A 25,194-nucleotide genomic window follows, 5' to 3' on the forward strand; every position below is an offset into this window, starting at 1 on the left:
TTGTTGCAGCGATCAGGGATCTAGTCATAGACAATCACTTGGTCGTTTTTGAGACTGATATCATCTTCGATCTGAACACAAGGCGGAAGAGGAGCAGCAGCAGAGAATTCGATGCAAATCCTTGCATAAGCAATATGTTCTAGCTTGATCGTTTTCAAATCTGAGTGGAGGGGTTTGCCAATGACTGATCCTATTCGACTCAGGCAGTCAGTATTCCAGATTTCAAGAGGGAGCCCAGGAAGGTTTATCCACAGAGGAAGGGTGCTGAAGTCGGCCCTGTGGAGGGGAATCAATGGAGTCCAAGGTTTGACAAATACAGGAGATTTGCCGATGAACCAGGGTGAACCTTCGATAGCATGAGCCTTGCTTGTCGGAGAGTCAAAGTTAAATAGGTAAGTTCCAGAGTCAAGGAGGTGAGTTTCTAAAGAACCGATGGCTTTCCATTGTTTAGCTATGGAGGTTTTGAGGATATTAATGGGTGGGATGGGGCATAGGAACTGTCCAAGGACGTCATTTAGCTATCGAAGGATTCCGGCGGCAGTGGAGGTGGCAGGGCAATGAGCAATAGGTTTATCGTTATCAGTGACAAGGGGAACGTAGGATAGGTCAAGAGATGTAGCAGGTGTATTAGAGGAAGGAAAAAGAGAATTCCATGGTTTAGAGGTTGCAGACGGAGGTGGTGGAGAAGGTACTGGGTTTGTCACAGGGATGGAGGTGGTAGGAGATGATGGAGGAATTTTAGAGGGGTAGGAAGAGGGGGTTAGAGAGTTAGGGGGGATAAGCACTGAGGAGGGTCCATGGGAAATGTCAGGGGAGAGTTACCGTCGAAGGGATTTCCCGACATGAAAGGTGGAGAGGTCCATTCAATTTTGGCAAGTTCTCTTACCAAGCTCCTCTTTGGGAGGTTATTCTAAGTTTGGTTATGTTGGTAACATGCATATTGTTGTTACCTAGGGACTTGATACTGACTTGCTTGTTCATTCTAGCTGGCTTAATTTATCCCCTCCTTTTTTAGGTTAGCATTGGAGCCCCCCTCTTTTGTATCTTCTCCCTTTTCCCTTCGGGATGCTTATATATATTATTCTGAAAAAGATGTAACCTGTTGATGATATCTGTAGATTATACATTCATCTGTTGTGAATTTCTATTTGATAGAATTGTGGCCTTGTAATGTGCATTCAATTCTCATTTACCTTGCTGACCCTTTTGAATGTTGTTCCAGACAAGATTAGACCTTCTGATGTAGGTCTTGAACAGGAGGCGCAATTAGTACGCCGGTGGAATGATTCTTCACACGGCACCAATGGCAAGAAAGGACGTAATGGGAGCCACCAGTACCTGCCTCCAATCAAATATGTGCATTTACATGAGTGCGATAGCTTCACTGTGAGCTCTTGAAAATTACTAGTAGTACTTTTGTTGACAAGTTGAATTGGACACACTGGTGAAATATGGTCGATTGGCTGAAAGTTGTATTGGTAATATTTATTAATATGCTTAATTACTTTCTGATTTATTGAGTGATTTATTCTTCTATTCTTATGTTTGTTGCAGATAGGAATATTCTGCATGTCACCATCGTCTATCATACCCCTTCACAATCATCCGGGAATGACTGTGTTGAGCAAGCTTCTGTATGGTTCATTACATGTAAAATCATATGACTGGCTTGATTTACCAGGGCCTGTTGATCCATCGCAAGGTGCGCTATTTGAGTCTAGAATTTTGTTCTCATGGAGCTCCATAGGTGCCCGGAGATGACTTTTGGAACTCAGGATAGTCGTATTTTTATTTTCAGAACCCATCTTATTTAAAAAAAATGCTATGAATTAATGTTGTTTACGAACTTTCAATGCACTGGATCCCTTTCCCTTTTAACAACCTGCTTATTAATAAATGTAACAGAATGAAAATTAACATGACTAGATAAAACAGAGAACTGAAGAAAGAGAGAAAAAGTGGTGGAGAAAAAGAGATGGAGGAGGGAATGCAGAGTTGTGAGAGATACGAGTCTCCCCCTCAGTAGTATATTATATGGCTGAAAGTTTTCAAACTAGAAATTATCTTCAAATATTTCCAGATTAGATAGACTTCACATATCTTCCAATATGGTTACTGTACTGAAAAAGGAACAGATATGCAATTCTAAACTACACTTGCTTGACATCCGAGCAACAAGACAAGAAGGGAAACAGACTAAAAATGGAAACAACAACAACAACAACAACAACAACAACAATAAGCCTTTTCCCAACTAAATGGGGTCGGCTACATGGATTCTTGCCCTCCAATCGGTTCTGTTCAAGGCCATGCTAGATACAAGGCCTAAGCTATACATATCCTTTCTCACCACTTCTCCTAAGGTTATCTTAGGTCTACCCCTAGCTCTTCTAGTTCCTTCAATATGGATTATATCATTTCTCCGAACAGGAGCATTTATAGGTCTCCGTTGAACGTGGCCGTGCCACCTCAAACGACTTTCTCTAAGCTTATCACTTATGGGAGCAACTCCCAGACCAACTCTAATATGATCGTTTCTTATCTTATCCATCCTAGTCTTGCCACTCATCCATCTTAGCATTCTCATTTCTGCTACACTGAGTTTATCTATATGATTCTTTTTAACAACCCAACACTCTGCACCGTACATCATAGCTGGTCGGACAACGGTCCTATAAAATTTTCCTTTAAGCTTTAATGGAATACGCCGATCACATAAGACCCCGGATGCACCTCTCCACTTCATCCACCCTATTTTAATTCTTTGGGAAACCTCATCTTCTAAATCACCTCTTTTACTTATGATTGAACCTAGGTACCTAAAACAATCACTCTGAGGAATCTCTTTATCGTCAAGTATCACCACTTCATCATCTGCCCGATCATGACTAAAGTTACAAACTAGATATTCTGTCTTCGATCTACTAAGTTTAAAGCCTTTTGATTCCAAAGCTACTCTCCATGATTCTAATTTGGTATTAATCCCCACTTGGGTCTCATCAATCAACACAATATCATCCGCAAAAAGCATACACCAGGGGACCTCATCTTGAATGTCTTTGGTTAATTCATCCATTACCAGTGCAAATAGATATGGGCTTAAAGTTGACCCTTGATGTAGCCCAACTGTTATCGGGAATTCATTACTTTGTCCCCCCACTATTCTAACACTAGTCACCGAACCATCATACATATCCTTAACTATATCTACATATTTACTTGCAACACTTCTTTTCTCTAGTACTTGCCAAATTAACGCTCTAGGGACTCTATCATAATAAAAATGGAAAGAAACTAATAAATGGAACATTGGGCATGTGCATGACCCGTGTGTTCCCCTGCAGTACACAAGGTCATGCCGCTTACAATACTTATTTGTTAACACTCAAGCTGGAGTATGCATATCAAATCCTCCAGATTGGAACAACAAGAACATATACTAAAAAACTTCATCGATCTTGAGCACAAGTAGCAATTGCAGGTGCTGATAAACTGAGAGATCTTCAACTAGCAGGTAACCAACAATAACAACTTCAAAAAATCTTCGTGTTCTAACAATGAAAATGATAGGCGGTAGTGAACACGAATCACACCAAGTATTGCGGCAACAATAAGGCTGTATCCAAATAATGCTAGTAGTAGTAAGTGATACTTGTCTCAAAAAAGTGTAGCATCTATAATGGCTATATCACAAGAGGCAGGTAGTAGGCAGGAATCTCTGCAAGAGAAGATACAAAGTGCAGCTCCAATGTCCACAGATAAGATCTTCGCAAGGGGGCAAGTGAAGGTAATAATTCTGTTCAACCCAAGGAAGAAATAGAGCCTCAAACAAATGTCTTTACAAGTCAAATGTAGGTTACTATAAATCAAATAGGCAGTATAGGTTACTGCAGGTGTAGTGGGTAGTAAAAAAGAGTATGGGTTATTGCGGACCATGTAGGAAGGTAAAGAGCAGTCTGGGTTACTGTGGACAGAAATTGAAATATGGCTGTAATTTTGGCCATCTTGACTGAAACTAGGTACTTTATCCGGGAAATTTTGATCCTTGGTTTTGGTCCTATTGGTTGTTTTTTACTTGGGTTTTGCATAAATCCTATTTAAAGCATAATTAACACAATGGAAGAGGTATTTTGCATAAAATATTAGTTAAAAGTACTTACTCATATCCCTCTAATTGAGAGAGTTGTGTCCGTTCCAACAAATACGAAGAGTTGTAAATTGTGAAAAAAACTTTAAATATTTCACACGATCAAATGGAATGTTAAACAACATGATAAGTGATGACCATAGACTAAATAAGTATAAAGAAACTTGTGTTGAGAACCCAGAATCTGCACTTAAATCCACGATGATTTCCTCAGTGATCCATCCCACAAGCTGCATGGCGCTGCATTTGCCTTACCGTTACCTTTAGAGGTGGACATACACATCCCATGTTATGGTGTGGGAACAATAATTTTGGTAGTCCATAACTACCCATCTATAGTTCCCAACATTAGCTAGAGAGAGAGATCCTAACCTAGGGAATGGGTCACCATAACTACTGGACGAACTGGGTGTTATGGGTATCAAAAGATGGAGCCTACAAATGATGATCCTGATCTTAATCCATCCCCATATCCTTGTGTAGACATGCTAGTAGCAGATGACCCCCCATATCTACTCTCATGTCCATATGTTGTGCTCTCAAAGGTAGGTGGTGTAAATCATTTCCATGGGTTCCACAAGACCTAGGGCTGAATCCCCAAACCTTGGGACCCCTAATTCTGTCCAGGGTTATTTGGCTAACTTTGCTCAAATTTGTTATCATTAGGTCTGTGTCCCGTCGAGTCCAGGGTGTTGTCTGGACTTAGATATGTTTTCATTTTATTTTTGTGTTTATTATTTTGCAAGTTATTTTAAGAGTCTTAGTCAAGTGAGATTCCCAGTTTATGTTGGGATCCCACAATTTGAATCCATTTAATTCTCCTTATTTTTAGGATTTCATGTCTCCTGTTAGAATTTGGGATGGAGTCCTTTTGAGTTAATTATTGAGTTTTGTTGTTTTAAGTCGAAGTCTTAGTCAAGAGTTGTTGAGTTAGTTTTGGATAATCTTTTGGGGAGGGCCACAGAGGATTTGAGTGATATATTTCTTCAAGTTAGCTCTTGTTCTTCAATTTCAGCAAGAGATCCAGCATCATCAATCAACCTTCAAGTAAGTATAAACCCATCCCAACCCCTCCCTAAGCCCTTCCACTTCTCCTAACCTACCTGCAAGCCTTCCCCACCCTTCCCCTCTATCGCAGACTTCCCATCCCCCTTTCTAAACCCTACGGCACCCATAGGATCCCTTCTCCTACAAAACCTAGTTCATCCCCTACCCTCCCCTAACCCTAAAGCCCAAGTACAGCCCTTCCCCCTTCTCTTTCCTTCTTTAATCTGCGGCAGCCTAGGAAAACCAAGAAAACATAAGTGCAGAATTTTTCCTAACCCAAGAAGATCAAGATTGCAAGAAAGAAAGAAAAGAAAAGAAAAGAAAGCAAGATCCCATCAAGAACCCAAGAAAGATCAAGAATGCAAAAAAAAAAAAAAAAAAAAAGAAGATCAAAAATCCATTTGAGAATCTTGGGACAGCAACCTATCTTCATCCCTAAACCTATCTAGACCCAACTGCAAGCCTAAACACCACGCTCCCTTTGCCACAATACCCTTTTACCTATACGCAATACCTTCCTAGGGCTGAATTTGACTCCACAACAAAGTTACTAGTTTCGGTAATTCATTATTCCAAGCCTCTCTATCCCATCGTGGGTACTATTTGGGTGGTTGGAAACCTAAATTCCTTTAAGAGAATCCCTTAAGATTGTTGGTTCTCAGAGAGAGGATTCTACAATGAACCCAATTTTAGGTTTTAATCTCAAATCCCAAAACCCTAGAATTTGGATTTCATCAGAAGGCCAGTGAAGCCACGTTATGCTCCATAATTGTGACCCTCGTATGGTGTTGATTCATTGCGCTCTAAAGCATTGTCCTACATATCACTAAATGACGGTTTCCTTCCAATGTCCATATCCTCTAGGCTACCCCAAGCTCATAAATCCCATAGTAGTTGGAAAGGTGGATATATCCATCGGTGATCCATATCTATCATCCTTGGCTCCAAGGTTGTGATGGCATTGGCTATAGGTATGAGACAGTGGTGACGGAGCACTATGATCTTGATCTTGTGTTGTGTGAGTAAACAAAGACTCCACTATGAATCACAGTGGCCTTACCTGACTCCAAGACCTAGCTTCTTGTCCTTGGAGCATTTTTCCACTTCCTTGTGTAGAGAACTCAACGTAAGGCTGCGTTAGCTGATGTTGCACCACCACTACCACCAGCACCATTAGTACTATCGTCATTGTCATCAACTCCTTGGGTGGGTGGTTAAGTGGCATCATCATTTGTGTCAGATCACTATAACTCATCTTCAGTATTATGAGATGCACTAGGGTGTGACTCGAATGTACGGGATTTTTTGTGTGCATTTTCACATCTGTGGCCATTTACTCATCCTCATTCACACCCATCTACTCTGCAATATGTGTACTGTGTCGACCTCCCTCCTTATCCAAGAAAGGCTCATCTCTGTCCTTAATCCACTCATAGAGGGGGTCCTTATCATCAATGTCTACCTTAAATATCTTAGCCAACTTGATTGGGCTATTATCACATTCCATCCCTAGTTTCATGTGCTCCTCTCTCAATCTCATTGTAGTGTACATAAACTAGGTCTTCTAGCTGCTTCACACCCAATTGGTTCTGCCTCATAGAGGTTATGGGGTTGAATGTGCTCCAGTTGCGTTCTCACTCAAAGGGTAGAACCTGTTTTTGAGAGCACTTTACATGGTATTTTTAATCGGCAGAAAATCCTAGTGGTATTTTTAAAAGACTTCATGTCAAATCAATATAACTAGGATAGTATAACATAAATCTTACTAAGTTACTAGACAAAAACATGGTAGGAGATCTCGCTCTCGAGCGAGCATGGTGGGAGATCTCGCTCTCGAGTGAGCATGGTGGGAGATCTCGATCGAGATGGGGAGATCTTGGTCGAGATCTACCAAAATTCTGGTGTAATCTCGGTGGCCCATCTCGGTGGGGTTTAGGGCCCCGGTTGGGCTGAAACTTGGTATTTAGCCTATTTAAGGCATTTTGAACACATTGGTGGCCTTAGATTTGTGAGAAAATAACCCTAAGTATGTCTTCTAAGTCGACCCTATGTGTAAAATCGAAATGCTTGAAATGCAAGGTTAGACAACATGTAATGTAGAGATATCAAGTAATTCAAGTTATCAAGTATCAAGTATCAATACATTAATATTACACATCAAACTGTCAAAGAACTTAAATGTCTTCAAAATTCTACAACCATAAGAAGTTTTAGACTTTTACTAAGTTATAAATCATAATCCATAAGTTCACAATCATAAGAGTACATGGGTAACAAGATTACAATTTACAACTTACAAAGTTACAACTTACAACTTGTATGTTACAAAACTACAATTCTACAAGACAACAAGAGTATCACTTAACATTCTGCATCAATTGATTTTGAACGGTGGCCACATATGACTCCCAAGTCGACTCATCACTGTAGTATGTCACATAACAGTTTATACGGAATCGATATGTCTCCATGTTAGAGTACTGGAGGAATAGCACTCTGGGATAACCGTCAATCGTGGCTGGGTGAAAGAGCCATTGTTGTTGTTGTTGTTGTTGTTGTTCATGTTGCTGTTGAATATATGGGTAGGGGTTTCTAAACCACTCAGTTAATAACCCACCTTCACTCCCATATGTGTACTCTCCAAGTATAGGGTCTTGAGGAATAGCATGATCTCCATAAGAAGAATACCCAGTGTAATCTGACCCGGTGCTGTGATCCCCGTATAGGTACCTTGATGACTGCTAACTATCCAAACTTTACTGTTGTGAACCACTGTGACCATGATCTAGGCTCATGCTTCTTATGTTCAATTCAAGATCATATATGCTCGCATCATCATTCGTTTGCCCCTGGTTTGATATGCTCCTTTCTACTAGTATAAGTCCGAGAGATCGGGGAACTGTGGCTCGCATGTGTCGGATGACTCAGACCTAGTGGAGGTGACTACCTTGTTGACCCTAACTTCCACCAGTAACACCACCAGTCTGATTGCCTCCATGACTCGATGGCTGACTTGGGCCACTTGGCCCTCTGGTATTATCGGCACCATCTGAACTCCCACTACTAGATGTCACCGCAATTGTTTCAAGTCGACCAGGTGGCTCCACAAATGGTACACTTGTCCTACTGATGCTACTACAGCAGTCTGACCCTCATCATAAGGCACGTGGTCAGCCACAACCTCTGGGCCCATAGTAGCAGCAGTGGTAGAATCTGGCTGACCTCCTGGCCCATTCAGCACTGGGCCACCTTGATCCCTAACCCACTGATATATGACATCATCTTCCTCATCCTCTGGTGGGGGGGGGGGGGCTCGTGGAATATATCAGTCAACTCAATTGGTTCCCGATTTTCGTCATCTATATCATCTTGTATGTGCTCTACTCTCAATCTCATGTTGTAATGCACATACACTAAGTCTCGAGCCTCTTACTCCCTAATCTGTTCCGTACCATGCTATATGAGCGAGAAGGTGCTCCAATTCCTCTCGCAACTAGAGGATGAGCAAGTTTGTGAGAGTACTTTAATTGCTATGTCACTGAGATTTGGCGAACTAGTTCCATATAGCATCCACCAATCAGCTGCATAACCAAATATAAGAATGCATTAGGCAAGTAAATCTTAATACTTATATAACTTATCGGTTATCACTTATCACTTACATAGTTATAGACTTATAGTAATGGACTATTTATCAAGATCATTTTTTTGCCTAGTTGCAACCGCAGAAGGCTTTCTAAAACTCCCAGAGGCATCCCTGAACTCCTTGATCTGTACACCAATTCTTCAATTATTGTACTTTTACAGTTTTACTATTGTATATGCACTAATGCAAGAAGTTGAAGAAACAATTGAATAAGTTATCACCTTTCCATTAATTATCCCCTACATGACGGGATTTGACACAAGCTTCTCCACCACGTCTTGCACCGCATTCATCAACCTTACATTAAGCCCTAGATCATTCTTGTAATGGTACTTTGGATTGAGGTAGTAAGCTTGTATTGTGGAAATAAAAAATTTGGTTAGTGATTTGGTTGTTTACTTGTTTATAAATTATAAGTTATAACTTATAACAAATTAATAATGTAAATTGAAGTATAGAACAAAACCTTAAAGACTTAAAAGTGACTCACTAGCCAAGTGCAAAGGATGCATCAAGTGTCTCCCATCTATCATCGATGATCCTCTCGTAGGATTTGAAGGAGCCAGGGGCAGCAACTTTGACCAACTCTTTTATTTGTTGGAGGGCATCATATATGTGGGGCATTGTGGGCTTCTTCTTCGAATCCACCATCCTTAAAACAAATACAATAGGCTCTAAAATGCTCACTGTCCTATTCAGCTGCCTCCAGAAGGAATCATCATCAATGGTTTGTAGGACTACTATTGCATCAGGATGGCTAGATCCACGCCAATTAAACCATTCCTCACTTGCAAACATGTGCCATAGACCCACCACTTTCATCTAGAAGCTTTTCAGAGCTACAAAGTTGGTGGCGAATCTAGTCAATCCAAGTCTGATTAGATCACCCTTACAGTGGTTCCTCATCATCTTTAGCACATAACCATGGTTATAAATAAAATTACTTTCCCTTCTAGCCCTGTCAACCGCAACACTGATTGACTTTCTTTTCCCCAAGTCCTTCAATCAAGTGTGCTGCACATGGTGTCCAAAAGAGGCAGATCCTGCTGCTCTTCTTCTTCATCAACATTTCACCAGCTTTTTTGAAGTTAGCACCATTATCTGTGACAATTTAGACAACATTGTTTGGCCCTACTTCGAGGACCACCTGCCGAAGAAGCTTGTAAAGGTAGTCAGTATCTTTGATTTTATCTGAGGCATCTACTGACTTAAGGAAGGAGGTATTTCCATTGCAGCTCAATATGAAATTAATGATGGACTATCTAGTAGGACCAATCTATCCATTAGCCATCACAGTAACACCATATATAGTCCATCTTTCCTTCAATGAACCAATGTATTCCTCCACCTCTTGTCACCTTTGGTAAATATTTATTCATTACTTCCCAAGTTGTTGGGCCTTTAACCCCTACTCCTGCCCTAGCAACTGCATTGATCATCCCCTGATAGTATGGTGTTTTGGCTACATTGGCTGCACTGTTGTTGTAAAGCATGAATTTGCTGATTGCCAACCTAGCTTCCTCCTCCCTACTGCCCTCCTTACCTCCTCCAGCAAACATATATGAAATGCTTCTTTGATAGGTGTCTTGATGCTTGAAGAGGGAGGGGTCTTGGTCAAATGTGGCATCATAATGTCTAGTCTTCGTCCTCCTTTCGGTCCTCTCACTTCCATGAAAACTATGTCTAGGTGGCATGTATGCCCTTGACCTCGAACCACCTGCTTCTCTTGTCTGTTCATATTGCCTTACATTCTCAAAATGTAAGGACTGTCTGCTAGCTTCCATTGCAGCCTTCATCTGTCTCCACTCGGCCTGTGACTCAATACCCATAACCCTTTTCTTCTCCTTATCATCGTCTGACTCCTCATCAACATTAACAAAAGGTCTAGCCAGCACTGTATCCTCAAATTCCCTTTGCTTTTGTGCCATCTCCTCCTTTCTTTGTTTGCCTCCCTTTAAAGTTGTTGCAATTGCTTTTTGCACTTCATAAGGAACCTTAGGACACTTGGAAACATCTTTGTAAACACCAGCCAAATGTTGCTTTAATCTAGTTGAACCACTAGAATTCAAAGTCTTGAGGCAATACTTGCGTTGGGAATTTTTCTTGTTAGCAGTCAGTGGATCCTCATGTTGCCAAGCAATGTCCTGAGTCCCACTGCTAGTGCTGCCACTCCCACTAGTTGCCATTTAAGATACAAGTCTACAATATTGAAATACATACATAAATGTTTCTAAATAATCATTAGAATAATTTTTAGATAAATAAAAATATGTAAAAACAATTTATAAAACAACAAAACACACTTTGTTCTAGGATAACACATATACAATGCTCAAACAAACATGTTTGTATTTTTAAAATAAATTACATAATATGAGCATCATTTAAAAAAAGAACAGATAATTTTTTAACAAAATATTATTTTTTATAATTGTTTTATGTAAAAAAATTTTATAAAACAACAAAACACACACATTGTTCTAAGATAACATATATACAATGCTCAAACAGACATGTTTGTATTTTTAAAATAAACTACATAATATGAGCATCATTTAAAATTCTTTTTAATAAAATTTTATTTAATTATTTAAATAAAAAAATAAAGATAAATACAGCAAGCATGATAATCAAAATATGAATACATGTGATTGTAGCCCTCTCAATGAAGTTTAACATAAGTGAGAATCACATTCATATCATAAGTAGATTTTTTTATATTTTTTAATTTTAATTTTATAGATAATATATTTTTTAAATACATAAATTCAAAAAAAAAAAAAAAAAAACAGAAAATTGAATTTGTTTCCATTAAAGTGTAGATCAAAGCTAGTAGATCAACATATATTTATACTACACTCACACATCCATTGTAGAACATTCTATTTGAAAAAATTCAAATTTGGGGGAAAATGTTACATTTGTTGAAGATCTAATTGAAATAGGCTTGAATGATGATAATCTGTTGTTGTAGATGTATTAATGCTGTTTAGAAGTTAAATCCCCAACAAATTCCGGCAAAAAATCAACTTTTCGGCCAATTTTGCAACTTGCAGCCAGAGAGGCAAGATGTCTCTCTCTCTCTCTCGCTAGGCAAGCTGTCTCTCTCTCTCTCTCTCTCTCGACAGGGGGTTTTAAAACCCCCTAAACAGGTGGTTGGACCACCTTTGGTGAGATCTCGTGTCGAGATCTCCCTTCTCGACTCTCATCTCTTCTTGCTATCTTCAGATAGCGAGATATCTCATGAGATCTCCCACCATGTGAGCGAGATCTTGCCACCTTAAAAAACCGAGATCTCGACCGAGATGGTCAAGATCTACAATTTTTTGGCGTCAACTTGGTGGCCCATCTCGGTCGGTTTTAGGGTCTCAATTGGGTTGAAACTTGGTATTTAACCTATATAAGGCCTTTTGAATACATTAGTGGCCTTGGATTTGTCAGAAAACAACTCTAAGTATGATATCTAAGTCTATCCAAAGTGTGAAACCAAAATGTTATAGGATTAGGGAATGCAAAGTTATACAACATGTAATATATGGGACTTTTAAGGCATATAAATGAAAGCAAGTGTATCAAATGCGTTAAGTAACTTAAATGTTATCAAAATTCCATTCATAAGAGTATCACAAGCTCAATTTTCAAGAATAGAATAATAAAATTGTACGACCATTAGAAGTTCTATATAAGTCATTAAATCATAAGTTCATATGACAAGTAGAGAATGATTGATCTTCCTTCGATGTTGTAGATGTGCTAAGAGTAGGTGCAAGTGAAAATCCAACCGAAATCCAAAAAAAAAGCGAAAATTGAGAGTTCTAGCGAGATTCAGGGCGAGATAGGGCGAGATATGGCGAGATCTCGAGCGAGATATCCCAACTCTCTGCTCTCGACCTCCATTCGTCCTGCCTACTTGAAAAAACGAGATATCTCACGAGATCTCGGCGAGTTCTCCCACCATGGACAAAAATAAATAACACTTATTGGCTCTCACTTCAGAGAATTGCTAATTGCTTGCTGAGATGGACTTGCTTCCATCCTTTGCACCATAATTTCGATTGCATTCATCAAATCTTCCCTCATTCCAAGTTGATGCTTGTAGTGGCACTTGGGATTTAGATAATATGCTAGTAAGAAATACAACAAGATAATAAGTTGATTTATAAATAATAATGTACCAAATATCAATACAAACTCACCAGCCTTATGTAGTAGATGTTGCAGCAGCCTTTCCCATCTTTTTTGGATTATCTAAAACAATTTCTTGTTACCCCTTGGGTGTCCTGTCCAACCTGTAGCCATGGTCTGAAATTTTGCGAAATTGTGTAGAAATTATTATCATTTCAACTACTTGAGCCTACTGAGACCAAACATGGGCCGAAACGAAATTATGTTAGTTGATTGAATTCCGACAAAAATTTGAATATTTCGGTGAAACTTCAAGTATTTCAAGGGGTTATAATTGTAAATTGTAATTGAGATGACTACTTTATAATATTTGTTCTTGCATTTTAATAAAAGTTTCAATGTTTTCTTGTATGTCTATGTTTAGTACATGATCCAGTTTGTCTGCATATTGTTGAGCATCTGCGAATCAGGAAGACCTGTTTGTATTAGATTTTAGTATAAAAATTACATTACTATTATGTTTATTAGCCTCAAATTTGGATGTACGCAAAAAATCAGATCTGAAAACCACCTATAACTCACCGAAAGTGCAACTTAATTTGCTGAAATTTCATGATTGAGACATTGAGATGAGACAAAATTTTGAACTATGCTTGCAGCTTTATCAGGTCCACTGCAGCCCATATATGTGGTAAACTTGGCTTCCTTTGTGGATCTACTGATGAAAACCTAGATTTAGGATTAAGGGTAGTTTGGAAATGTTCCTCAATCTAAGGGCTGTCTAGGAATTCCAGCAAAGAGAAAGGGTATTCTAGAATATGTTGGGTATTTTATAGCTCTGAAAACCCTGCTGTAATAATCAATTCAGATTTGAATTTTAACATGTTATGGATTCCAGATCTGAGTTTTATAAAAAAAGGACTGGAAAAACAAGGTTTTAGGGTTTTGGCTAGGTGGGAGGATGAGCTGCTGCTTTTGTTATGTAATTTCAGAACGTTTCCCAAGGTTTCAGGGTGTAGGAGAGAGACTAAGTTGGGTTAGGTTTGTATGTTCTAAGGCTTCTAGGGTTGAGTATGGAATGATTCAAGGGTTCAGTTAGGCTAGAACTAACTCTGATTTTGTTGTTTTACAAATTCAGAATTAATCCTTTAAGGCTATGGTTCAAACTAGGTTTGTTACTGGGCTTAGGACTCTTGGTAAGGGTTAGGGCTTGGTCTGATTGGGTTGAAATTAGGATGGAGGTTCACTAGGGTTAGGGGGATGATGTTCCTAAAGTTTGCAACAGATCCAGTGGTTAGATTGGTGTAGATCTCACCTTGAATTTTAGGTCTAAGAAAAAGTCCGAAAATCCCAAAAAAAATCTGGAAAATAAAAGAAGTATATGGGGAGGTGAGAAGAAGCTTGCGGGTGGTATGGAAGAAGAGGGAGCGGGTTAGAAAGGGGCTGGGGGTTGCTGTTTACTTACTTGGGGTTGAAGGTAGGCCATTGTGAGGTTGAAGAAGATGCTGGAATTTATTAATGGTTGCTAGAACTTAAAATTGATTGCTGATGAAGACCCGCCATGGCCGTCCTGAAGAGAACCACGACCTTGTCTCACAAAACTCTTTAACTTTTATTCAATTTAAAACTGAACTGAGAATACTTGGCTGTTTTATAGCCTTTACAAGAAAGAACTTGACTCAAACTTAACCAAGACTTAAGAGACCAACTTAACTTCCACCTAAATAAAAGATTTCTTCTTGAAATAAAAGACTGCTTTATCTATTAGAGTCCTCTTTTGAAAAAGACTCCTTACCTAAGTAACTCAGAATCACTAATAAAAACAAATCCTAATCAAAAGAAAACTTCTAAAAGATAAGAACCCTCTTTGTTAAAGAGTTTTATCTTATACAGAATCTAACCGAATCAAACACAACTCAAATTAAGAAATTACAATGGACTAGGATTCTTTCATAACTCACAAAATACTAATCCAAATAAAAAAAAAAGAGAGATAGATTCATAACCCTTGGAGCAAGGGTGTTCCAACCAGACCCATCTTAAGCCCTAAAATGGCTGGAAAATGACCAAAGTACCCCTGGAATGGGGTTTGGCCAGGGGGGGGGGGCAAGAACATTTATCACTTTCTTCAGACTTTACCAGAAGCTGTTACTAGATATGGTGGATGAAGTTGCTCGTCCTCCTGGGATTGCAGAATTCTCCCAATTGAACCACTCTTTTGAAGCAAACATGGACTTGAGGTCGACGTTCTTAGCCTCAAAACTCTTCGCTGCATTCTAATTGGTTGCAAATCTTGTAATGCTGGTCTAAGTCACCACTCACCACTGTACCTTGTTCTCAACATATACAATGTGTACCCATGATTGTAGATGAAGGTGCTGACCTGTCCTGCCCTGTCCACCACTCCTTTCACAATATTTAGTTGACCCATGTCCTTTAGCATCAGGTCAATGCAATGTGCAGCACAATGAGTCCAAAAGAGCGTGTTCCTGGGATTTCCCTTAGTCTTCATCCTAACATTCTTGAAATTGGAGCCAATCAGTAACAATCTGTACCACATTACCCTCTCCAATCTCTTGCACCACATCCTTTAGTAGCTTGTAAGCATATTTGGTATCCTTTTTCTTCTTGGATGCATCAACATACTTGAGGAACACTGTCTGCCTATCACAATTTAGCTTAAAATTGATGATAGACTATCTAGTGAGACCAGTCCAATTATTAAACATCACATCACCCAATAATGCTCTCGTATAGGCTTCAAATCTTCCTTTTGATATGGAAGAGAGACAACATAGATCTCATATGGGATTGGCCCCTTCACCTTGGTTGCAGTCTTGTGAATCTCATCAAACACGGCACTGTAGTGTGGCCTTGGGCTACAGTTGCAGGAATGCTATGCTAGAAAGTTCATTTGGAGAAACCAATTTCCACTTATTCCTTCACATTACTCCACATATGCTTCAACTACTTCTGTTTTCTCTTTAGCTTCATAAAACGTGAAGGATCTGTGCGAAGAATCTCAATATTTGGATCATGTACTAGGGGTGCCTCGGATGAACCTCAGGACTACGGGACTATGGCTCTGAGGTCCTTACACTCTTGATCCTCCTCAATGGAATGTCTCCCACTCTTCTTCTCCTTTTAGACTTTGGGTTATAGCTAGGTTGTCCTGATGAACCTGCTCCCTTTGCCATATGTAATCTTCTCATCTCATCCATCCTCTGTTGCTCTCTGCCCATCATCATGGCTCTTCTCATCTGCTCTAGATTGTGAACCCCCAAACTCATATGGTTCCTCATTTACAGTCTTGCTCTCCTAGATCTATCATCTAGACATGCATCCTCAAACTTTCTATCTGCAGACAATGGCCTCTTGTGCAACCAAGTAATTCCCCATCCCCCCCCCCCCCCCCACCTTTCAAGCAGGAGTAAGTGAGAAACCTGATACAATAAGTGCATGCTAAGTATCTTTAAAAACACAAATTACTAATACTCTAAGTGAGTCCTAAACAAAAAGAAGGATATACTAAATTACTCGCAATTGGTAGAAATCTTTGTCATTTTTAAACTATTTTTATAATTGTTATATAATTTATAGTTATATCATTAACTAAATTTAATTAAGAAACATAAACATCATCATCCTAAACAGCTAAACCACACCAATAATTACGTACTTGTTACTAATATTCCACTGTTTTTAAGTATCGAACATAAAAAAAATTGGTACTTTAGTAATTATTTAATACTTTTCAAATACTTTAAATAAATAATTAACAAAAAAAATTAATTCGACAGTAAGACAGCATGGATCAAGTGATGGTGTCTCAGATATGTTAGATTTAATGTCATCTGTCACGTATAAGTACTAGTTTTTTCTTCAAAATGCATTATATAGAAATTAATTTTTAAAACCAGAAGAAAATTCTAGCACTCAAAAGGGAGAAAAAAAAAACAGCATTCATTCATAGATCATACTCTTAAACTAAACATATATTGAATTGAAAAGAAACAAACATGTTTTAATACATCAACTATCAAGAAATCAAAACCTAAGGAATGAGTACACATGCCTTACTTCAAATGATGTGTAATTCCCAACAATCCAGCAAAGTAGATGTTTAGTGGCAAAGAGTGGAGGGATGTGAACTCAAAAAATGACATATTTTCTTGAAATGGGCAAAATCTCCCTGGATCGCAAGACGAGGTCTGTTGAATGTGTAGATCTTGCTTGAAACAGGGTAAAAACTAGGCTGTGGTTCTACCAGAAATCTGGTATTTTTTGTTATTTGGGAAAATTTTGGCCAATTTGAACAAGTGCTTCTATCAAGATTGTTTTTCCTCTTAGTTTATTCTACTACATTATGAATGCATCTTCTATCTTTGACTTCTTGCCATGTCATGTGTAGCTCTTGTTATTCAGTCTGAACCTCTAAGAATATCTCTCTTTAGTTTATTCAACTTCTTTATTTGTGGCTACTGAATGAGTTTGATTGGTCATAACATGCAGCGAGGCCTGCAAAGCTTGTTAAGGATTGTGAAATGACTGCTCCATGTGGGACAACAGTCCTTTACCCAACAAGTGGTGGCAACATGCATTCTTTCAGAGCCATAACACCCTGTGCTCTTTTTGACATTCTGTCACCTCCGTACTCTTCTGAAGATGGACGACACTGCTCTTATTTCCGAACGGCCCCGAGACTGGATCTATCTGGTAACATTTCGATTTGTTTTACACATATTTACAATGTGTTTCCTTGTTGGAATTTCCCAAACTTATACTTGTTGCTGCAATTGATGTTTTTAAGGTATGGGGATTGACGAGTCTAGTGAATTAAACACATCTGAAGTGGCTTTGTTGGAAGAGTTCCAACCCCCTGACAACATTGTTGTTCGGAGAGGGGTTTACAAAGGACCCATTATCAGAATTTGATGGATTCTGGGTTGTGGGTATACTTACCATTACTGAGATGGGACCCAATTATACTTGTTGCTGCATTTGATGTTGATAGGTGGTTATAAATGCTCTAATAGGCAATGTAAGTTAGTCATTTGCGTTTGTGTATATATAAATTATATATAAGCTGGTGAATTTCTTCCATTTTAAATGATTACACCATTAGTAGAACATGGAATTCAGCTTTTGCCTTCTCGTTTGGGGAAAACAATGACTTCTTTGTTAAACAACACCCAAGGTGAATTGCTGTAGTTCCTGAATCTTGTTTCAAGCTTATCTGTTGATTGTGTCTATCCTGGCTTCAGGTGTGCCATTTATTGTTGTTTCATCCCCTCTCAGGGTTAAGCTAGTATAATTTAAGTGGTAGTATGGTGCTGATTGCTTGAGAAAGCCTAAGTAGCTTTGTGCTTCTAATGACTCTGACTTTACTGTTAGAGGAAGATGCACTTAAGGTAATCCGGGCCTTCTAGGGACCGTTGTTATTAGTTATTATTGTAAACAAACATTGATTCTATTTATATGGTGTGGGCCATACTTAGACGGAGATGATAACGTAATGTGGAAAAGGCATAGCCATTAAGGCTTCGGAAATATACATAGTTCAGGTAATTATGAGGTGAAGATAGGTTACTTCGGAGTTGGCAGTACAATTTGCCTCTGAAGTAGGCCTGTAAACGGACCGGATTCGGCTCGGATACACCAGTATCCGAATCCGAATCCGATTAGCAAATCTGCTATCCGAATCCGATTAGCAAATCCGCTATCCGAATCCGGCAAAAATTTAGAGAAGGCATCCGAATCCGAATCCGAAACTTTATCGGATATCCGATAATAATCCGATCCGATAAAATATCCGATTATTGATTGATAATTGTCACTTTTTTACATTTTTTATTATAAAATTTCTAATTTCTTATTACCGAATACCGCTATCCGAATCCGATTACCGGTATCCGAATCTGATTATCATATATTTTTAAAGAAAAAATGTTAAATACTTTACTCTATCCGGATAAAAATTTATCCGGATATTATCCGATCCGATAAGCAACTTTCCGAATCCGAATCCGGTTGCTTAGCGGACGGATACGGATATTTTCCGGTAAGAAAATTTTCGGATACGGATACCCTTAAACGACTACGAATGCGAATTCGGAGGCGGATTTCGGCTATCCATTTACAGGTCTACTCTGAAGTAGTATGGAGAGTCCAAGATAATTTTTTGAGTCTGTTGGAACAGACCATTTTGTCCAGGTTCAATTTACGTATAATTATTGAAGTCTCTCCGCCAAATAGTACAGCATTCCCCGTGCAAGAGCTAGTGCTTTCTCCTATAGAGTAGACTGCCATCCTTGGCTGTGAAAACGTCTGAATTGGATTGCAAACGTTATTCCATCTCTTTCTCAAGATATGATCACGTCTGGGTCGCATTCGAGGTGGCTCTAGTTATTAAGAAATTGCCTCCTGTGGCTGGATAGAAAATACACGTATCATCTGCAAAAGAGGGATTAATGATTTCTGGAGCTCGACATGCAATCTTGATCTGATGAAGTGGTTGGATAGAAAGGGCATCAAGATCCTTATAAAATAAAACCCATTAAGCCTCTTTTTAGTATCAATTCTTATTCTCTATTATGCCTACTTAAAGGCTCTTTTTGGTATCAATTCTCATTCTCTATTATGCCTATTTAAAATAAATGAGTACAAGAATTCATTTTTGGTCAAGAATGAAAAATGGTTTGGTGAATTTTATTGAAAATAAATTATGAAATGGAAAATAAGTTTGGTGTCAAGATAAAAGATTGTTAAAAATGATAGTAAACAAGTGAGAAAAGAAGGAAAAAGTATGGTTGTTATAAAAGAATGTGTATTGACTATTTTACCCTCATCTTACTTATAGAACTTTAAGTAAACTTACACAAATGAAGATAATGAAATTCTCATCATAATCCATAATGGACAAAAAGTTCATTATGGATTTTGGAGGTTTTTCTATTATTTTAAATAAAAATAAAATTCAGAATAGATGCCAAACAATTTAAAATAATGAAAATTTCTCATAATTGACAATGATAATTGATACCAAAACAGAGCCTAAAAGAAATGAGTATTAAGAATTCATTATTGGACAAGAATAAAAAATGGTTTGATGACTTTTGTTGAGAATAAATTATGGAATGAAAAATAAATTTGATATGTCAAAAGTCTTATTAATCAAAATATCAACCATTAACTAATTTTTAAAAAATGCATCAAACAAAATAGTAGGTTAACAAATTTCATATAAACTATGAGTCTTGTAAGAAAACAATCATGCTCACTACAACTTGTAATGTTTATTAAAAATAAACTGTATCAAACATTTGCAAGGAAAATAAGTATCTATACGTTCATCATTTATCCTAATAAGCTTTCATAATTTGTCCCGCAATTTTCTTTCGATATACTAATCATAATTGCTCTGTGCGGCCTACTACATTGGCAATGTCCAAGACCTCATCATCCTCACCAGGGACGGAGCCAGGATTGAACATTGGGGGGGGGGCGAATGTATGTGGGACCCACTGTAGGTCTCATCTCATAATATATTATTATATCTTAATGTGGAGTCTACATTAAAAATTAGGTAAATTAATAGAAAATTCGTGAGTGTAAGAGAGAGAAAAGAATAATTTGAGAAAGAGAGAGTGAATACCTGATGTGGAGAAGATTTAGGAAAATTCCAAAATTTGCTAATTTACTTCAATATTTTGTGAGACGTGTGAGACAAAAAAAGAAAAAGAAAAAATAGGAATAAATGAGGGGATTCATGAGAGAACAAATAGAAATGAAAATAGGAGAGAATATATAAGGAGAAATTCATGGATCGTGAGTTAGTTTTTAATTAGAATTTAACCTTTTATTCCTTAAAATTAGGGATTTAATGATAACCATTAGATAAAGATTATGAATGACATTTGTACCCATCATCTTTATCTTAAATTTTATTTTTAATTTTTGGAGGGGGGCCAAATAGTGGTATTTCACATTTAAAGATAGAGAAATAAGGAAAAAAACAAAGGATAATTACAATTTCAAAAATTCCGGGGGGAGGGGCATGGCCCCCTCCGGTCCCAACGTGGCTCCGCCACTGATCATCACTATTTTCAAATTCATCATCAAGCTTTTTTTTTCCAGCTTTCTGAAAAAGCAAATCTGAAGCCACTTGTTTCCTAATAAAGTTATATAAGATAGCACAAGCAATAACGATCAAAATATGGGTTTTGAACTTATATAGTGACATTGTCTTAGAAATAGAGAATAGTTTCTTCGACACTCTAATGACCTCTCTATAACGGTACTTAATGAAAAATGTGTAAAATTAAGTAGCTCATCTCATCTTCGATGTTGACGCTGCCTAAAGTCTTGTAGATGATACAGTACATTTCTCAAAGGAGCCATAAAACCAGATGCGTTTGTATATCCAGAATCAAGAAGATAATATTTTTTCCAATAAAATCAATTAATAAAATGTCAACAAATCAGACATAATTAAAATAAAAAAAAATCTTAATTACTACATCATAAAAAATATGGAATGTTACCTGGTGGTGGATGTGGGAAGTTTAGACGAGGAGTGCGGATAGCTTCCCATAGTATTTGATTATCATGTATTGCTCCCTCCCAACTAGCCCAAAGAAAAGTGAAGAACATATCAAAAGAACAAACAACACATAGATTTTTTGTAACTTGACCTTTGTTACCAGATCTATATGGCACTTGTTTTGAAACTAGAATTGATAAACTTATGTGCGTTCCATTTATTGGTCCAATGCAATTCGCAAAAAATGGATAATACTTTCTGTTGAACTTTATGTATGGTGATGTCTCAATGATCAAGGTTTTAAATTGCATTTTCAGATTGTAATGTGGCACCTATCTCCTTTCTAACATTATTCGTTTCAAGCATTCAATAGAATCTAGTTTGCAATCAGCATGTCACAGGCACACTTTAGGTAGACAAGGTAGTAATGACAAAGAGGAGCTATAAAATTCTTCTCAAGCAGCCATGTTTCTCAAGGCATACCTCTTCGAGTTCCTTTTGAGTTTGGTGGGTTTCTAATTTTTCCCACGAGTAGGTCTCATCTCCCCAACTTTGATATAGAGCAATTCAGATCATTTGAATCAGTAGGACTAAAAAGGAACTTTCCTATGCTACCCACATGTCAGGTTCTTAGTGTAATTCACATAATTAAATAAAACTTCACATTCACCAACCATCCTATTTTGTGGTCTTCGTACTTCTATGATCTAGCTACGTAGTAATTCCTATTATGTCTTTCTTAGTTTCTTGGTTATATCAAGTTGTATAGCTCTGTTATATCTTTCTCGTCTTCTTAGCCAGGTCAATTGTAGAGAGCTAAGTTGTTTACATTTCTTCCTAACTAGTATGGAAGCCCCATTGCTAGAACCCATGGTGCCGTGCCCTACCTTGCCTTGCCTTGCCAAGAAGGTAACAAGGACGTTGTGAATAAATCACCCAAAACCCGGTTTGCGCTAGTCCAACCGGGACTGACCAATGATTTGAACCAAGTATGGGGTCAACCCGAAAGTCATACAAGGATCTAATCTTGACCGTCGGATTTAAAGTGTTCAATCGATGGCTAAGAGAAGCTCAAGTCAATAAAATGAATCTATAAATAAGGTGTGAAGCATGTATAGAGGGTAAGAGACTCTAATCACTCAATCTGCCTGCACTTTTCCCACCTTGCAACATTCAAACACTTCCTAAGCTCCAAGGAGCTCTGCAACCAAAAATCTTCGACACTCACTGACTTGACCCTAGAGACGGAGCGCCGATCCAGCTGGTCGGCTTCGTTTCTAACAGTCCTTCCTTATTCTTGCAAACTAGAGTGGATTCAAGTCTAGATCGAACTAGATCTGAGGAGTTTGGTGTGACGGTCCATAGATTCCAGCGAATTCTGCACCAACATTTGGCGCCGTCTGTAGGAAACTACTTTCAAATCAAAAGTTATGACGCAGTCATCTGAGCAACAGGAGGAGATGCCAATGAACAAAGCAGCAAAAACTAGTCAGAGAGAGTTAAGAGGAAAAAATCCAAAGAGGAAGATGAAGGAAGTAGCATTACTGCCACTAGCTCCGACGATGTTTACTCATCAAAAGCAAAAGGTCCTGGGAGATCATTCGCCTCACCTCCTTGAAACTCATAACCGACAGGAAAACAACTTTCAAAAGCACTTGCTCACCATACTCCTCTGGGTAGGTCTCAAGTCACTCTTCCCTGAACCTTCCTGGTCTTTTGGGTTCTCCGCAGTAATTGGGTCAAGGCATCCTTCTTGAACATTTTATGGCTGGGGTTTAAGTCAACAGTATCGCTTACCACCATTGATATGAGTATTGGCGCATGTCAGGATTAAAGTAAGCCCAATGCAAGTCATCTATTGAGTCATATCTACTTTAGGGTTAGATACGTCCATTCCTCGCTTCCTGCGATCCTTTCTGGTACCTTTCCCCCTAGAGTCACCGTCTCCTTCCTGGCTATGTAGACTCTTAACCCTATTGATCATCCTCACATATTAAATGGGAAGCTCTCGTGTCCTCTCATGCTACCCGCAATCTCGAGCGCCCCCGAGCCCAAGTCTACTACATGCAACCTTACCAATGAATGGCCCCCACAATGTGATTTGATTCCTCTCACGAGTTGGTTACCGGTCTTGAGCGCCCACAAATCTCCATTGCTGCCACGGGTCACTTGGTCTCAATTCTCCTTTCGATAGGGTTAGATATGATAGGGGTTTTCCTAGCCAAACACTTCTAGGCCAATCCCAGGTATGTCAACCAGTAGTCAGGGAAAGTGCCAAGGGGTACCATAGGAATGTGTCCCATACTACCTCCACTGGTGTCCAATGACAGAAATGCCAAAAGGGCATTCCCCATTCCACAACTACAACCTAGGCAATCACATCACATCATGATTCCATTATAGCACAATATGATCGAATACACAATCACATCATTCATAACCAATAACAGAATGTAAATCATAACATGAATAACCTACTGTAATTACAGAACTGAAACAATATAGAAAAGGATACCAAACAGTAACGCTATCATAAGTAAACGAAATCTAACCAACTTTAGAATGCAAGTATGTAAATTGTGACTAAAGTACTCACCTTGTATCCGACTTTGTAACCTTCAAGTAAGAGATCAAAGAGCAAGTCCAAAACACCTAAATAACCTTAAACAAACATGTATAGATTATAGGGAACCAACTCTAAAGATTGGAGACGAAATAGAGACAAAATGGAGCAAAGTTGCTGTCAGCAACATGCTTGGTTGATGGTATCGACCAAGCAAGATCGACCAAGCATATTGTGTATCGACAGTAACTCCCAACTTTGGTCGGAAACTTTTCGAAACACATCGGATCACTCTGAAATTAACAGGAAAATTCTAAAACAATATACCAAAACTGTCTATGATGATTTAACCTTCTAAAAAGACCCTTGGAATAGAATCCCAACAAATCACCTATTAGGCCTAAACCGTGGATCTTCATGGAAAGGCTAGAAAGAATGGGAATTCATTCTAAAGGATGGAAAATAGTAGATCATGCATAGGAAACTACTAAGGAACAGGTCTAACACAATTAGAATAGAAAACTACAGTAAGAGTAGGTCATGACATCAATGCTAGATCAAAACATAGAAAACATCATATGGCTTCAAGGAAAACATAGAGTGAATGAAGATTCACTCTAAGACTAAGAAGATCAAAGGTTGGGTCATTACAGTAGTGTAATACCTTCCTCATAATCAAAACAACTTGAAGATACAACAAAGAGAGTAGATCTAAGAAGTAAGAGATTGAATACTAACCTTGAAGAAGAAAAATCAAAGGAGGAACCTTGCTTAGATGCTTGGGGATCTTCCTTGGCTTGAGGAGGAGGCTTTAGGGTTTTTCCCACGTTCTTCGATAGTTAAGAGGCACATTGTTTAGACCAAGGTTGCATATATATATATATATATATAGATCTAAAAATCCAAAACTTCCAAAATTAGAACAATTCTATCCGGAGCTGCCTTGGTCGATGGTATCGGCCAAGGGAGGATCGACCAAGCAATCCCCCTTTGCCAGCTTGCTGAAATTTGGATCTCTGAGGTCAAAACCAACACTTGGGTCCTCAACCAACTTAAGAAAGGGTCTTCTCTGACTTCTCAGGACCTTCGAAAGATGTCAGGATGGAACTCAAGGTCCATCTTTG

The 25,194-nt window shown here is 38.4% G+C and overlaps 1 protein-coding gene and 1 pseudogene across 2 annotated transcripts in view; one reads left to right on the top strand and one right to left on the bottom strand.

Annotated features, from left to right (window-relative positions):
• The window catches only part of LOC149005127 (plant cysteine oxidase 5-like), a 37,962-nt gene extending 18,830 nt beyond the window's left edge, over window positions 1-19,132 (top strand). For both annotated transcript variants that reach the window (XM_089168715.1, XM_089168714.1), the window contains 4 exons: window positions 1,223-1,386; window positions 1,555-1,702; window positions 17,478-17,681; window positions 17,776-19,132. In XM_089168715.1, coding sequence (XP_089024841.1) covers window positions 1,223-1,386; window positions 1,555-1,702; window positions 17,478-17,681; window positions 17,776-17,900 — 641 coding nt within the window. In that variant the 3' untranslated portion in view covers window positions 17,901-19,132. The remainder of the gene's footprint in view (window positions 1-1,222; window positions 1,387-1,554; window positions 1,703-17,477; window positions 17,682-17,775) is intronic.
• A 241-nt stretch (window positions 19,133-19,373) lies between these two features.
• LOC149005128 (uncharacterized) lies at window positions 19,374-21,818 on the bottom strand (annotated as a pseudogene).
• Between the last annotated feature and the right edge of the window lie 3,376 nt (window positions 21,819-25,194).

This window comes from Hakea prostrata, chromosome 9, assembly GCF_041222555.1.
Source record: "Hakea prostrata isolate BN-2017 chromosome 9, UWA_Hpros_2, whole genome shotgun sequence".
Taxonomy (NCBI): Eukaryota; Viridiplantae; Streptophyta; class Magnoliopsida; order Proteales; family Proteaceae; genus Hakea; species Hakea prostrata.